Source organism: Eucyclogobius newberryi, unplaced genomic scaffold (assembly GCF_026437365.1).
Source record: "Eucyclogobius newberryi isolate DKJ021-1_F unplaced genomic scaffold, fEucNew1.0.hap1 SCAF_18, whole genome shotgun sequence".
NCBI classification, from domain to species: Eukaryota; Metazoa; Chordata; class Actinopteri; order Gobiiformes; family Gobiidae; genus Eucyclogobius; species Eucyclogobius newberryi.
Genome location: NW_027315812.1, coordinates 8,915,876 through 8,928,025, shown reverse-complemented (window position 1 = coordinate 8,928,025; position 12,150 = coordinate 8,915,876). Strand labels below are relative to the sequence as shown.

The 12,150-nt window shown below is 42.7% G+C and overlaps 2 protein-coding genes across 2 annotated transcripts in view; one reads left to right on the top strand and one right to left on the bottom strand.

The window, feature by feature from the left end:
• LOC140364375 (eukaryotic translation initiation factor 5A-1-like) overlaps window positions 1-12,150 on the bottom strand; it is a 143,776-nt gene that overhangs the window by 98,625 nt on the left and 33,001 nt on the right. The window lies entirely within an intron of this gene.
• On the top strand, window positions 2,121-10,734 carry LOC140364916 (claudin-11-like). Its single transcript, XM_072451296.1, has 4 exons — window positions 2,121-2,370; window positions 3,170-3,395; window positions 9,678-9,842; window positions 10,152-10,734. Exons 2-4 carry the CDS (start codon window positions 3,170-3,172, stop codon window positions 10,409-10,411), a joined length of 651 nt encoding a protein of 216 aa, XP_072307397.1. The 5' UTR covers window positions 2,121-2,370; the 3' UTR covers window positions 10,412-10,734.

Here is a 12,150-nt window from a genome sequence, read left to right as displayed (position 1 = left end):
CTAAACCAGGACTAAACCAGGACTAAACCAAGACTAAACTAGGAATAAACCAGGACTAAACCAAGACTAAACCAAGACTAAACCAAGACTAAATCAGGACTAAACCAGAACTAAACTAGGATTGAACCAAGTCTAAACCAGGACTAAACCAAGACTAAACCAAGACTAAACCAGGACTAAACCAGAACTAAACCAGGACTAAACCAGGGCTAAACCAGGACTAAACCAGGACTAAACCAAGACTAAACTAGGAATAAACCAGGACTAAACCAGGACTAAACCAAGACTAAACCAAGACTAAATCAGGACTAAACCAGAACTAAACTAGGATTGAACCAAGTCTAAACCAGGACTAAACCAAGACTAAACCAAGACTAAACCAGGACTAAACCAGAACTAAACCAGGACTAAACCAGGGCTAAACCAGGACTAAACCAGGACTAAACCAAGACTAAACTAGGAATAAACCAGGACTAAACCAAGACTAAACCAGTACTAAACCAGTACTAAACCAGGGCTAAACCAGGACTAAACCAGGACTAAACCAGACCTAAACCAGGACTAAACCAGAACTAAACCAAGACTAAACCAGAACTAAACCAAGACTAAACCAGGACTAAACCTGGACTAAACCAGGAGTAAACCAGCACTAAACCAGGACTAAACCTGGACTAAACCAAGACTAAACCAGGAATAAACCAGGACTAAACCAAGACTAAACCAGGACTAAACCAGGACTAAACCAGGGCTAAACCAGGACTAAACCAGGACTAAACCAGAACTAAACCAGGACTAAACCAGAACTAAACCAAGACTAAACCAGGACTAAACCTGGACTAAACCAGGACCAAATATCAGGACTAAACTAAACTGTATCTTTTGTGCCTGCTTTGCCTGGGATGTTTCACAATGTGGCAATAAAGTTGCCATGGAAACACGTCACAGTCAGATCCAGGATAAAAGACAGACACGTCCAGAACCGTGTCAGAGAAAGATTGTGGAAGAATCCCCGGCAACGCTCTGTAAATCCTTTAATCTGTCATAAAAAACCTCACTGTGAACTCCAGATGTGCAACGGTGAGCGAAGAAACTGTTTATGCACTTCAGCCAAATGTAAACTAATGTAAACAAATGTAAACGTATGAGGAATGGAGGCAAATGGAGACGTAGTGTAATAAACAATAACTGCGTTACATTTAAATACTGATGGTTTCACGTCTTTTTACTACAAAGGATGGAAAAAATACTGTTAGTTTCTCGTCTTGAAATGGTATTTGAGCTTCACAAAAAGTTGGGTGGTAAGTACCGTATTTTCCAGACTATAAGTCGCACCGGCCAAAAAATTGATAATAGAGAAGAAAAAAACATATATAAGTTGTGAAAGTAACAAATAATATCACATATAAGTTACTCCAGAGTATAAGTATAAGTATATAAGTATAAGTCGCACCCCGGCCAAAACTATGAAAAAAGGTGCGACTTATAGTCTGGAAAATACGGTATGTAATATTTATTATTATTTATTTGTATTTTTGGATCTAAAACATTTCCTTTGCCAAAACGTGTCTACAATCTACAAAATAAACATGCAACTGTAAATGTGTTTTATGTGTTTAAACCAGGTCCAGAGAGGTTTTTATTTGTCAAAACCACCTAGACTTTTGATATTTTGTGATTTTTTGTGTGTTTTATCCAAGTTTCTTCATTGAAATCAGTTGGAAATTTACATTATTTGTCCGCAAACATTTAAAGGGTTTATTACACGGATGACAATAGCATTTCTGGGTTAAAATATCTGCTTCCTAATGTCTCCCAACCAACAAAAACTACACAAACACCTTTTAAAATGTGCTTTTACACCAGACTGTGGAAGTACACGTGTCCGCCGCGTTTCCACCAGTAGAGGGCGCCAGAGACACAGATGAGTGACCAGTGGCTGAAATATGACTTTTCTTAAATGCATTGATATTCCTCTCACTCACATCCTCCTCGTTCTCCCGCTGTTTTCTCACTTCAGTCTGTTTTCAGTTACGCGCTGATTGGACGCAGCTTTTCTGAGTCTGGACCACGCCCCAAGGGGAAAAAAATCTCCCAAAAAAATCATTTCGGGGGCGATCATCTACGAGCCAACGCGCAACTATTTTATACAAGCTATTTTTGTCGTATTTCTGGACTTATTTTGCAAATTTAGTGTTTTGTTTTTTGTCCAATTTCCTGTTTTATTTTGAGAATTCCGTGTAGCTTTTCTCCAGGGTTCTTTTCTATCAATACAATATCACATTTACAATACGTTTTATATTTTATTGAGTAAAATACAAGTGGATTTGCTGTGAATTACTGTAAACAGACATCAAATCCGAAGAGCATAAGGTAAGTTTTATTATATATTGTAAAAGGGCACAACAGTTTGGTCTAATTTAAAAGAGACATTTTCAACAGATGGTGCGCGGACGGAGGTCTTTGAAGTCTAAATATTGATTTAACCGTTTATTGAAAATACACGGACATGAAAATATTAAGTTTTGGATCCCGAAAAAGCCTCAAATTGAACCTGAAAGTCAGCAGTTTTGGAGTACATATTTCACATTATAAGCTTTAAAAGGTGCAATATGTCACTTTTCAGGAAAAATTTAAAATCTATACCTTTCACTTCCACCTGTTTATTTGTCTCCACGGAGAGTTTTATAGTGTTTTGTGGCACACAACAGCTGTACACAATGTCCCTTTAAGCTCAGTTACCATCTGTCTACCTTCTTAAACCAGTGCCCTCAGATTGAAATTGACTTCCGTGTGGCAGCTGAAACATTTAAATTTCATTTTTACGTGTTTTATTGTAAATATGATTCGTTTTGTCTGTATTTTTCATTGCTGTTTTACTGTAATCGATTGAAAGTCATGAGTCCAGTCCAATTTAAAGGGGAAATACGTAAATTTGAACTGGTACGATACGTTAATTTGAAATATGAAAATGTTGTTATTTTGCCTGGAATGTTACACAAAAATCACATCTGGCAATAAGAACACCTGTAAAAAATGTTAATGATAGGTTTTTGTTCACAAATTATTCATCAGATTTTTAATTCAGATGCCCTTCCACGTTCATGTATTCTTTTTCGCCTTCTCTCTTCTGGACCAAACGTCTCACTGTTGCTCCTCCTCTTTCCTCTAGATGGCGTTCATGTGCAGACAAATCACCGGGATGATTGCCAGCAGCACCGGTTGGGTCGGCATCATCGTCGCCACGGCGACCAACGACTGGGTGCGCACGTGCGAGTACAGCGTGTCCACGTGCGTGCGCATGGACGAGCTCCGGTCCCGCGGGCTCTGGGCCGAGTGCGTCATCTCGCCCGCCATTTACCACTGCACCGCCCTCAACCAGATCCTCTCCCTGCCAGGTATTCTGTGTAGACCACGCCCACAACACCTGTGCACAAGCCACGCCCGCCCTATGTAGACCACAACACCTGTACATAGACCACAACACCTGTACACAGACAACGCCCTCACTATGGAGACCACAACACCTGTACATAGACCACAACACCTGTACACAGACAACGCCCTCACTATGGAGACCACAACACCTGTACATAGACCACAACACCTGTACACAGACAACACCCTCACTATGGAGACCACAACACCTGTACATAGACCACAACACCTGTACATAGACCACGCCCTCACAATGTAGACCACAATACCTGCACATAGACCACGCCCTCAATATGGAGACCACAACACCTGTACATAGACCACGCCCTCACAATGTAGACCACAACACCTGTACATAGACCATGCCCTCACTATGGAGACCACAACACCTGTACATAGACCACGCCCTCACAATGTAGACCACAACACCTGTACATAGACCATGCCCTCACTATGGAGACCACAACACCTGTACATAGACCACGCCCACACAATGTAGACCACAACACCTGTACATAGACCACAACACCTGTACATAGACCATGCCCTCACTATGGAGACCACAACACCTGTACATAGACCACGCCCTCACAATGTAGACCACAATACCTGCACATAGACCACGCCCTCAATATGGAGACCACAATACCTGCACATAGACCACGCCCTCAATATGGAGACCACAACACCTGTACATAGACCACGCCCACAACACCTGTACACAAGCCATGCCCACTCTATGTAGACCACAACACCTATATATAAGCCACACCCAATTTGTGTAGACCATGCCCACAACGCCTGCACGTAGACCACGCCTACTCTATGTAGACCAGAATCAGGAAACGCTTTATTGTCAGTGAACAAAATTCACAAACTAGGAATGTGCTCTGACACAAAAAATATATGAAATATAAACTATGATAAAGTCTTTTTGATTTTTTGAAATGATTGTATACATTTGGACTAGAAGCACAGTTTAGCGTTTGTGTCATCTCTACGGAGCATCATGTGTGCACTTTTATAGAATGCAGCGCTTCAGTGTGGAAGAGGAACCAGATGCTACAGTTGTGAAAAGCACAGATACAGAGTGAAAGACATTCCTTTGACTTCACCCAAAGTCAAAAAAGGAGAATATAATTGTCTCCAGACACACCCTCTCTCTCCTCTTTGTGTGATGATGAAAAACACTCAAGCTGCAATTTACAGCAGAACGTAACTCCCATAAATCTGAAACCAAATGAATGTGTTCAAGACAAGGATTTCATGACCTTGTTTGCTCTAATTTACACATTTATTTGTTAACCTTGACAATTGGACTTGTTTTAAAACCTGTTACCACCCACCTGTCCGCCGGCGAACATTTTCTATATCTCAAATATTCTCTTACATCATCACTTTTATTTCCGTGGTCAATACCAGCAAGCCATACATCATTTTAAAGCTTATTTTCTCAACAAAACGAATATGTCATTGATTTACATTGAATAATATGCCCCAAGAAGCAATTGCCAATAGTTTGTGAGAAAGTCTCAACTTTTACAAACGCATGTCCTACCTGTTTGCTGTTTATAACGGACGAAACGGCTTTAATTCTGTACATCCTTGTACTCAGTCTGTCCGTAAGGAATCATTGAAAAACAATATCCACTTGTATTTTTCCTGAAGTTATCCGATTTCGAGATATTGTCAAGTAAACAAACTTTTCTTCGTTTCTCGCCGGACGAGAATCCGCTTGTCCGGCGCATTTCTCCGTCCATAACAAATGACCTGTTTGACCTATAAAATAATGTTTGATATCCTTCTTTTCTTCAGATTGTTACCTACAGAATGAGACCATCCACGAATTTTTCTGTCCACGGGTTTGTTTGCTACAGCCTCCGCAAAAAAAAATGCGCCGCTTGCGACGCACATGGATTAGTCTGTTTACATCTAAATAGCGCCGCGTGCGAATGACGTAGCTGAGATTGTTTGACATATTATTCTAGCCAATGAGAATAGCTTTAGAAAGAGGGGCGGGACAAAGGGCTCATTGACACAGAATGTTCTGTATTATCGTGCGTAAGGCTCCGGGAAGGCTGTAAAGAGCCAGATTTCTCGGCAGGATTTTGCGCATAACGTTTTCTGATTTTATTAGCCTTTTGGACGTGCATATTGTTAGATATATTTATGATTATACCAATACAAAAATAAAATAAAAATATTATAATTATTTTTTTTTTTTTTTAACCTCTGTATGGGAAATTCATGGATGGGTAAACTCATATTTACACATTTTCACATATTTTTTTTTAGCTGTTATAATTGCTATTAGTGGCCTACAAAACATGAAAATGTATGTTTTATGATCATAGAGGAGCTAAAATTGTAATAAAACAGTTTGGCACAGTTGGCACATATTTGGATCACTTGTTCCGAATATACTTTTTGATACAAAAAGGTCAACAGCACCAAAATGCCTGTTCCTAGAGATCTGAAACTTTACACAGTTGTTGTCAACAAGATAAACATCATGTACAGTGAACAGCATATGCACACAATGAAGTATGTCATGCTCAGGACCATTACAAATTGACAATATTCAGGCGAGACTAAAAAAGGATGTTTTGTTTATGTTTAGACCTCTGTAGTGTAAGTTCTGAAGCCCTGACAGTGTGTCATGTGCACATCTGCAGAAACTAGAAGGCCTAAGCTTTCTAATGATGCATCACACTTGCATGTGGAACATAAGATCCTCTTTTAATAAGCAATGCCATTTGGGTATGTCCAACCATTGTGCACAGGGCGAAAATAGGTGGATGGTAACAGGTTAAAACATTTCAATACATCGTTTCTCAATTCAAACAGTATTCTCCATCTAATGGCCAATTATTCTTGCTCTTATCATGTCAGCAGTCTAATTTTCACAGACATATTTGATAATTGTCTTTATTTTTAGCTTTTTTATGATGCAAACCTATAGCGGCCTCTGTTCTGTCGACACGTTACACACTTTCACACATTATGTAAGTTGCACAACAGCGTTTAAGTTGTTCAACAGTAATTATACAAAGCTAAAATGAAATTCTGTGTTTTTACGGCTAAAAGGGGCGGAGTGAGTAAAGGTTATGTAGGGGATAGTGATGTTTGAGATGACCAAATGCATGGAAAAGACGGTTAAACGCAATTGGAGGCGAGCGATCTCAAGGGCGTCATGCTATCTTATACTCAGCGAGTGCATTCCTGACCGACGGTTTTACACTGTCCAGATGCCGTGGATGATCCGCTGACCTCCTCTGCCAGCCTGCTCCCCTCCACGTTCTGTTCTGTTTCAAATGTGCTCAGCCTTATCAATGAAAGTGTGAGATAATGGTTTTATGGCCCCTGGCACGTCGGTGAAGGGGTCAAAGGGGTCAAGTGTTGTTGTTTGTAAAACATGCACACAAAAATATTAATGCATAAAAGAGTCAATCAGACTGAATTATTAAGTGTCAGAGCGTGGGAACGAGCATCAAATGGGGATTGGAATTTTTAAAAAGTTATAAAATCCAGTGCAGTGCGAAAACCACTATTACGTTTTTCAGAAAACTAAACTGTGAACCTTTACTGCTTCTGGAGAGGTTTGATGCTTCTGGAGCTGTTTGATGCTTCTGGAGCTGTTTGATGCTTCTGGAGCTGTTTGATGCTTCTGGAGCTGTTTGTTGCTTCTGGAGCTGTTTGATGCTTCTGGAGCTGTTTGATGCTTCTGGAGCTGTTTGTTGCTTCTGGAGCTGTTTGATGCTTCTGGGGAGATTTGATGCTTCTCGGGAGATTTGATGCTTCTGGAGAGGTTTGATGCTTCGGGAGAGGTTTGATGCTTCTGGGGAGGTTTGATGCTTCTGGAGCTGTTTGTTGCTTCTGGAGCTGTTTGATGCTTCTGGGGAGATTTGATGCTTCTCGGGAGATTTGATGCTTCTGGAGAGGTTTGATGCTTCGGGAGAGGTTTGATGCTTCTGGGGAGGTTTGATGCTTCTGGGGAGATTTGATGCTTCGGGAGAGGTTTGATGCTTCTGGGGAGGTTTGATGCTTCGGGAGAGGTTTGATGCTTCTGGGGAGGTTTGATGCTTCTGGGGAGGTTTGATGCTTCGGGAGAGATTTGATGCTTCGGGAGAGGTTTGATGCTTCGGGAGAGGTTTGATGCTTCTGGAGCTGTTTGATGCTTCTGGAGCTGTTTGATGCTTCTGGAGAGGTTTGATGCTTCGGGAGAGGTTTGATGCTTCTGGAGCTGTTTGATGCTTCTGGGGAGATTTGATGCTTCTGGTGAGGTTTGATGCTTCGGGAGAGGTTTGATGCTTCGGGAGAAGTTTGATGCTTCGGGAGAGGTTTGATGCTTCGGGAGAGGTTTGATGCTTCGGGAGAGGTTTGATGCTTCGGGAGAGGTTTGATGCTTCGGGAGAGGTTTGATGCTTCGGGAGAGGTTTGATGCTTCGGGAGCTGTTTGATGCTTCTGGAGCTGTTTGATGCTTCTGGAGCTGTTTGATGCTTCTGGAGAGGTTTGATGCTTCGGGAGAGGTTTGATGCTTCTGGAGCTGTTTGATGCTTCTGGAGCTGTTTGATGCTTCTGGAGCTGTTTGTAGCTTCTGGAGCTGTTTGATGCTTCTGGGGAGATTTGATGCTTCTCGGGAGATTTGATGCTTCTGGAGAGGTTTGATGCTTCGGGAGAGGTTTGATGCTTCTGGGGAGGTTTGATGCTTCTGGAGCTGTTTGTTGCTTCTGGAGCTGTTTGATGCTTCTGGGGAGATTTGATGCTTCTCGGGAGATTTGATGCTTCGGGAGAGGTTTGATGCTTCTGGGGAGGTTTGATGCTTCTGGGGAGGTTTGATGCTTCGGGAGAGGTTTGATGCTTCGGGAGAGGTTTGATGCTTCGGGAGAGGTTTGATGCTTCTGGAGCTGTTTGATGCTTCTGGAGCTGTTTGATGCTTCTGGAGAGGTTTGATGCTTCGGGAGAGGTTTGATGCTTCTGGAGCTGTTTGATGCTTCTGGGGAGATTTGATGCTTCTGGTGAGGTTTGATGCTTCGGGAGAGGTTTGATGCTTCGGGAGAGGTTTGATGCTTCTGGGGAGGTTTGATGCTTCTGGAGCTGTTTGTTGCTTCTGGAGCTGTTTGATGCTTCTGGGGAGATTTGATGCTTCGGGAGAGGTTTGATGCTTCTGGGGAGGTTTGATGCTTCGGGAGAGGTTTGATGCTTCTGGGGAGGTTTGATGCTTCTGGGGAGGTTTGATGCTTCGGGAGAGATTTGATGCTTCGGGAGAGGTTTGATGCTTCGGGAGAGGTTTGATGCTTCTGGAGCTGTTTGATGCTTCTGGAGCTGTTTGATGCTTCTGGAGAGGTTTGATGCTTCGGGAGAGGTTTGATGCTTCTGGAGCTGTTTGATGCTTCTGGGGAGATTTGATGCTTCTGGTGAGGTTTGATGCTTCGGGAGAGGTTTGATGCTTCGGGAGAAGTTTGATGCTTCGGGAGAGGTTTGATGCTTCGGGAGAGGTTTGATGCTTCGGGAGAGGTTTGATGCTTCGGGAGAGGTTTGATGCTTCGGGAGAGGTTTGATGCTTCGGGAGCTGTTTGATGCTTCTGGAGCTGTTTGATGCTTCTGGAGCTGTTTGATGCTTCTGGAGAGGTTTGATGCTTCGGGAGAGGTTTGATGCTTCTGGAGCTGTTTGATGCTTCTGGAGCTGTTTGATGCTTCTGGAGCTGTTTGTAGCTTCTGGAGCTGTTTGATGCTTCTGGGGAGATTTGATGCTTCTCGGGAGATTTGATGCTTCTGGAGAGGTTTGATGCTTCGGGAGAGGTTTGATGCTTCTGGGGAGGTTTGATGCTTCTGGAGCTGTTTGTTGCTTCTGGAGCTGTTTGATGCTTCTGGGGAGATTTGATGCTTCTCGGGAGATTTGATGCTTCGGGAGAGGTTTGATGCTTCTGGGGAGGTTTGATGCTTCTGGGGAGGTTTGATGCTTCGGGAGAGGTTTGATGCTTCGGGAGAGGTTTGATGCTTCGGGAGAGGTTTGATGCTTCTGGAGCTGTTTGATGCTTCTGGAGCTGTTTGATGCTTCTGGAGAGGTTTGATGCTTCGGGAGAGGTTTGATGCTTCTGGAGCTGTTTGATGCTTCTGGGGAGATTTGATGCTTCTGGTGAGGTTTGATGCTTCTGGAGAGGTTTGATGCTTCTGGACAGGTTTAATGCTTTGGGTTTGTGAGTGCCCGTGCCTTGCTCACACTGCCCCTGTCTTGCAGCGTACATCCAGACGTCCCGAGCGCTCATGATCCTGGCCTGTCTCCTGGGACTTCCTGCTCTGCTGCTCGTCCTGATGGCCATGCCCTGTGTGCGCTTCCAGAACGACACCTCCGCCAACAAACTGCAGCGCTCACGGATTGGAGGAGCTCTCTACATCGCCATGGGTACGACCAGTCACTTTATAACACTTACTACCACTCTCACTGATGCTCATGTTGTCACTGCTCAAATGATCAAATGATGTCCAGCAATTTAAGTTTACACTTCTCTCTGATTGGCTGCCTCACCTGTCCGCCTCCCTCTCTATGCTCTGATTGGCTGCCTCACCTGTCCGTCTCCCTCTCTGTGCTCTGATCGGCGGCCTCACCTGTCCGTCTCCCTCTCTGTGCTCTGATTGGCTGCCTCACCTGTCCGTCTCCCTCTCTGTGCTCTGATTGGCTGCCTCACCTGTCCGTCTCCCTCTATCTCCTCAGCTGTGTTCGGCACCATCTCCACCGTCTGGTTTCCGGTCGGCGCGCACCAGACCGAGGGCCTCATGTCCTTCGGGTTCTCCCAGTACTCCGGGTGGGTCGGCACCGGGCTCTGTCTCCTGGGCGGTGTCATCATCCTCTGTTGCTATGGCGTCGACCCCTCACTGCCGAGCCGCGACACCAGCTTCTACTACTCCAGGTCCCGCGGCATCGCCATCCCGTCCGACCAGCCGGCCAACCACGCCAAGAGCGCTCACGTCTAACGCACGAGAGGCCTCCCCCTCCACAAGGGGGCGCTGTGTAGCCTTTCTGGTGGAGGTGTCGCTGCTTTGCTGCTAATGTTCCACAGTGTGGCATTAAACTGACACCACCAGGCCATGTTTAAGGTCAGGTCTGTGGAAAGGCAAGTCCACAAGATAGATCCAGCTGCTTTGTAAACAAGATGGCTAATGCTGGACCATAGGCTAGAAAATATAAACTTTATGCAAATTTCTCAAATATGTTTCGTTTCATCAATAGTACATAAATATTCCCTATCCAGGAGCGTTCAGTCGCCAAATTCAAACCTTTATTCGGTTCAAACTTTATTTAAAAGAAAATAAATATTATAATAATAAGATAAGAAAAAAAATAATCGTTTGACTTTGACTTGAATTATTGGGACGACTAAAATAATTGTTAGCTGCAGCTCTTTTATCAGATTTATGTGTTACATTTGCTAAAGCGTCTTGTGAGACAAATGACCAAGTTTAACACCAAACTACATTTCAGACAAAGCATCATGGAGACCAGCAGGGGCAGACCAGAAAAGTTACATAGTGCACCTTTAAGTTTACAGTACAAGTATAATCATGTTTATTCTCCAATTGACAAACGTATTTACATAAATGTCCTTTTTATGACATACCTGAGCTAGAGAACAGAAAAATGTAATTAAAGATCGATAAAATACTTGAGAGATTAAGTCAAAACAAACTCAACATTCAAAACAGTTTGAATCCACAGTAAAAGATCCTTGTTGTTTTTCATGGCTGTTTGTAAACGAGCTCTTGCATTTTATACATTTATGTTCTTGTTTTTTTCATTGTGGGCCCACATTGTTTTCACTGATTATTTCCATTTTCACACTTTTATATCATGCCCAGCTTTTACAATTAACATGATAATTAACATGATAATGTTTTTTACCTGGTTTTGTTGTATTCCACTAATAAAGAAATTAAAATACGCAGTGTTCATTTATTCTCTTTAGACAAAACACTACACTTTGCACAAAAGTACACACTCAGTAAACACACATTCACTCCAAAGACTAAACATCAGTGCTTTAAATGTACAAATGACATTCAGGGCAAAACAAACATGTGCCAGTTTGATTTGCAGCAACTTTACTCTTGCATTAGCATAAACTAGTCCGGGGCGCGGGTCGACTCTGGGTCCCCCAAAGAGGGGCCGCACCACGGGGGGAAACTCAAAGCAGCAGTCGCAACATCGTATAATATTTAACCAAAAAGAAGAAATAATCATGAAGTAAAGAGATCAAACTAAAACAAATGATTCAATTATTGTGTGTTTTATATCAACAAGAATGTCTTAAATCAGGAGTGTCAAAGTCATTTTGGGCCGAACAATAACAAATATAGGAAATAAATATGTATCCTAATATTAGTTCTTTGTGGAGACTGATGCACAAATCTGCAGCAGGTGAAAGACTGAGTCCATGTTCAGCAGCAGCAGGAACAGGAACATGGACTTTTGATGTGATTTCTGATGTGAAATGTTACTATCACAGACATGTTTCTGCTCAAACTCAATATGAGCTCACTATTTTTTATAGTTTAAGCTTATTTTAGTGACAAATGATTCATGTAGTGACTTAAATGAGGTCATAGTGTTTGTGTTCACAGTCATGTTCAGACTTTATCACACTCTGACCTGTGTTTATATCTGTGGCTCCTGATCTGTCCAGGTTTGTAGAGGTTTGGATGTTTTCCTCACGGAG

Coding starts and splice junctions, on each gene's coding strand:
- LOC140364916 (XM_072451296.1), top strand. CDS start 3,170: ATGGCGTTCATGTGCAGACAAATCACCGGGATGATTGCCAGCAGCACC. Junction 3,396..9,677: donor CCAGATCCTCTCCCTGCCAG/GTATTCTGTGTA, acceptor CCTGTCTTGCAG/CGTACATCCAGACGTCCCGA. Junction 9,843..10,151: donor AGCTCTCTACATCGCCATGG/GTACGACCAGTC, acceptor CTATCTCCTCAG/CTGTGTTCGGCACCATCTCC.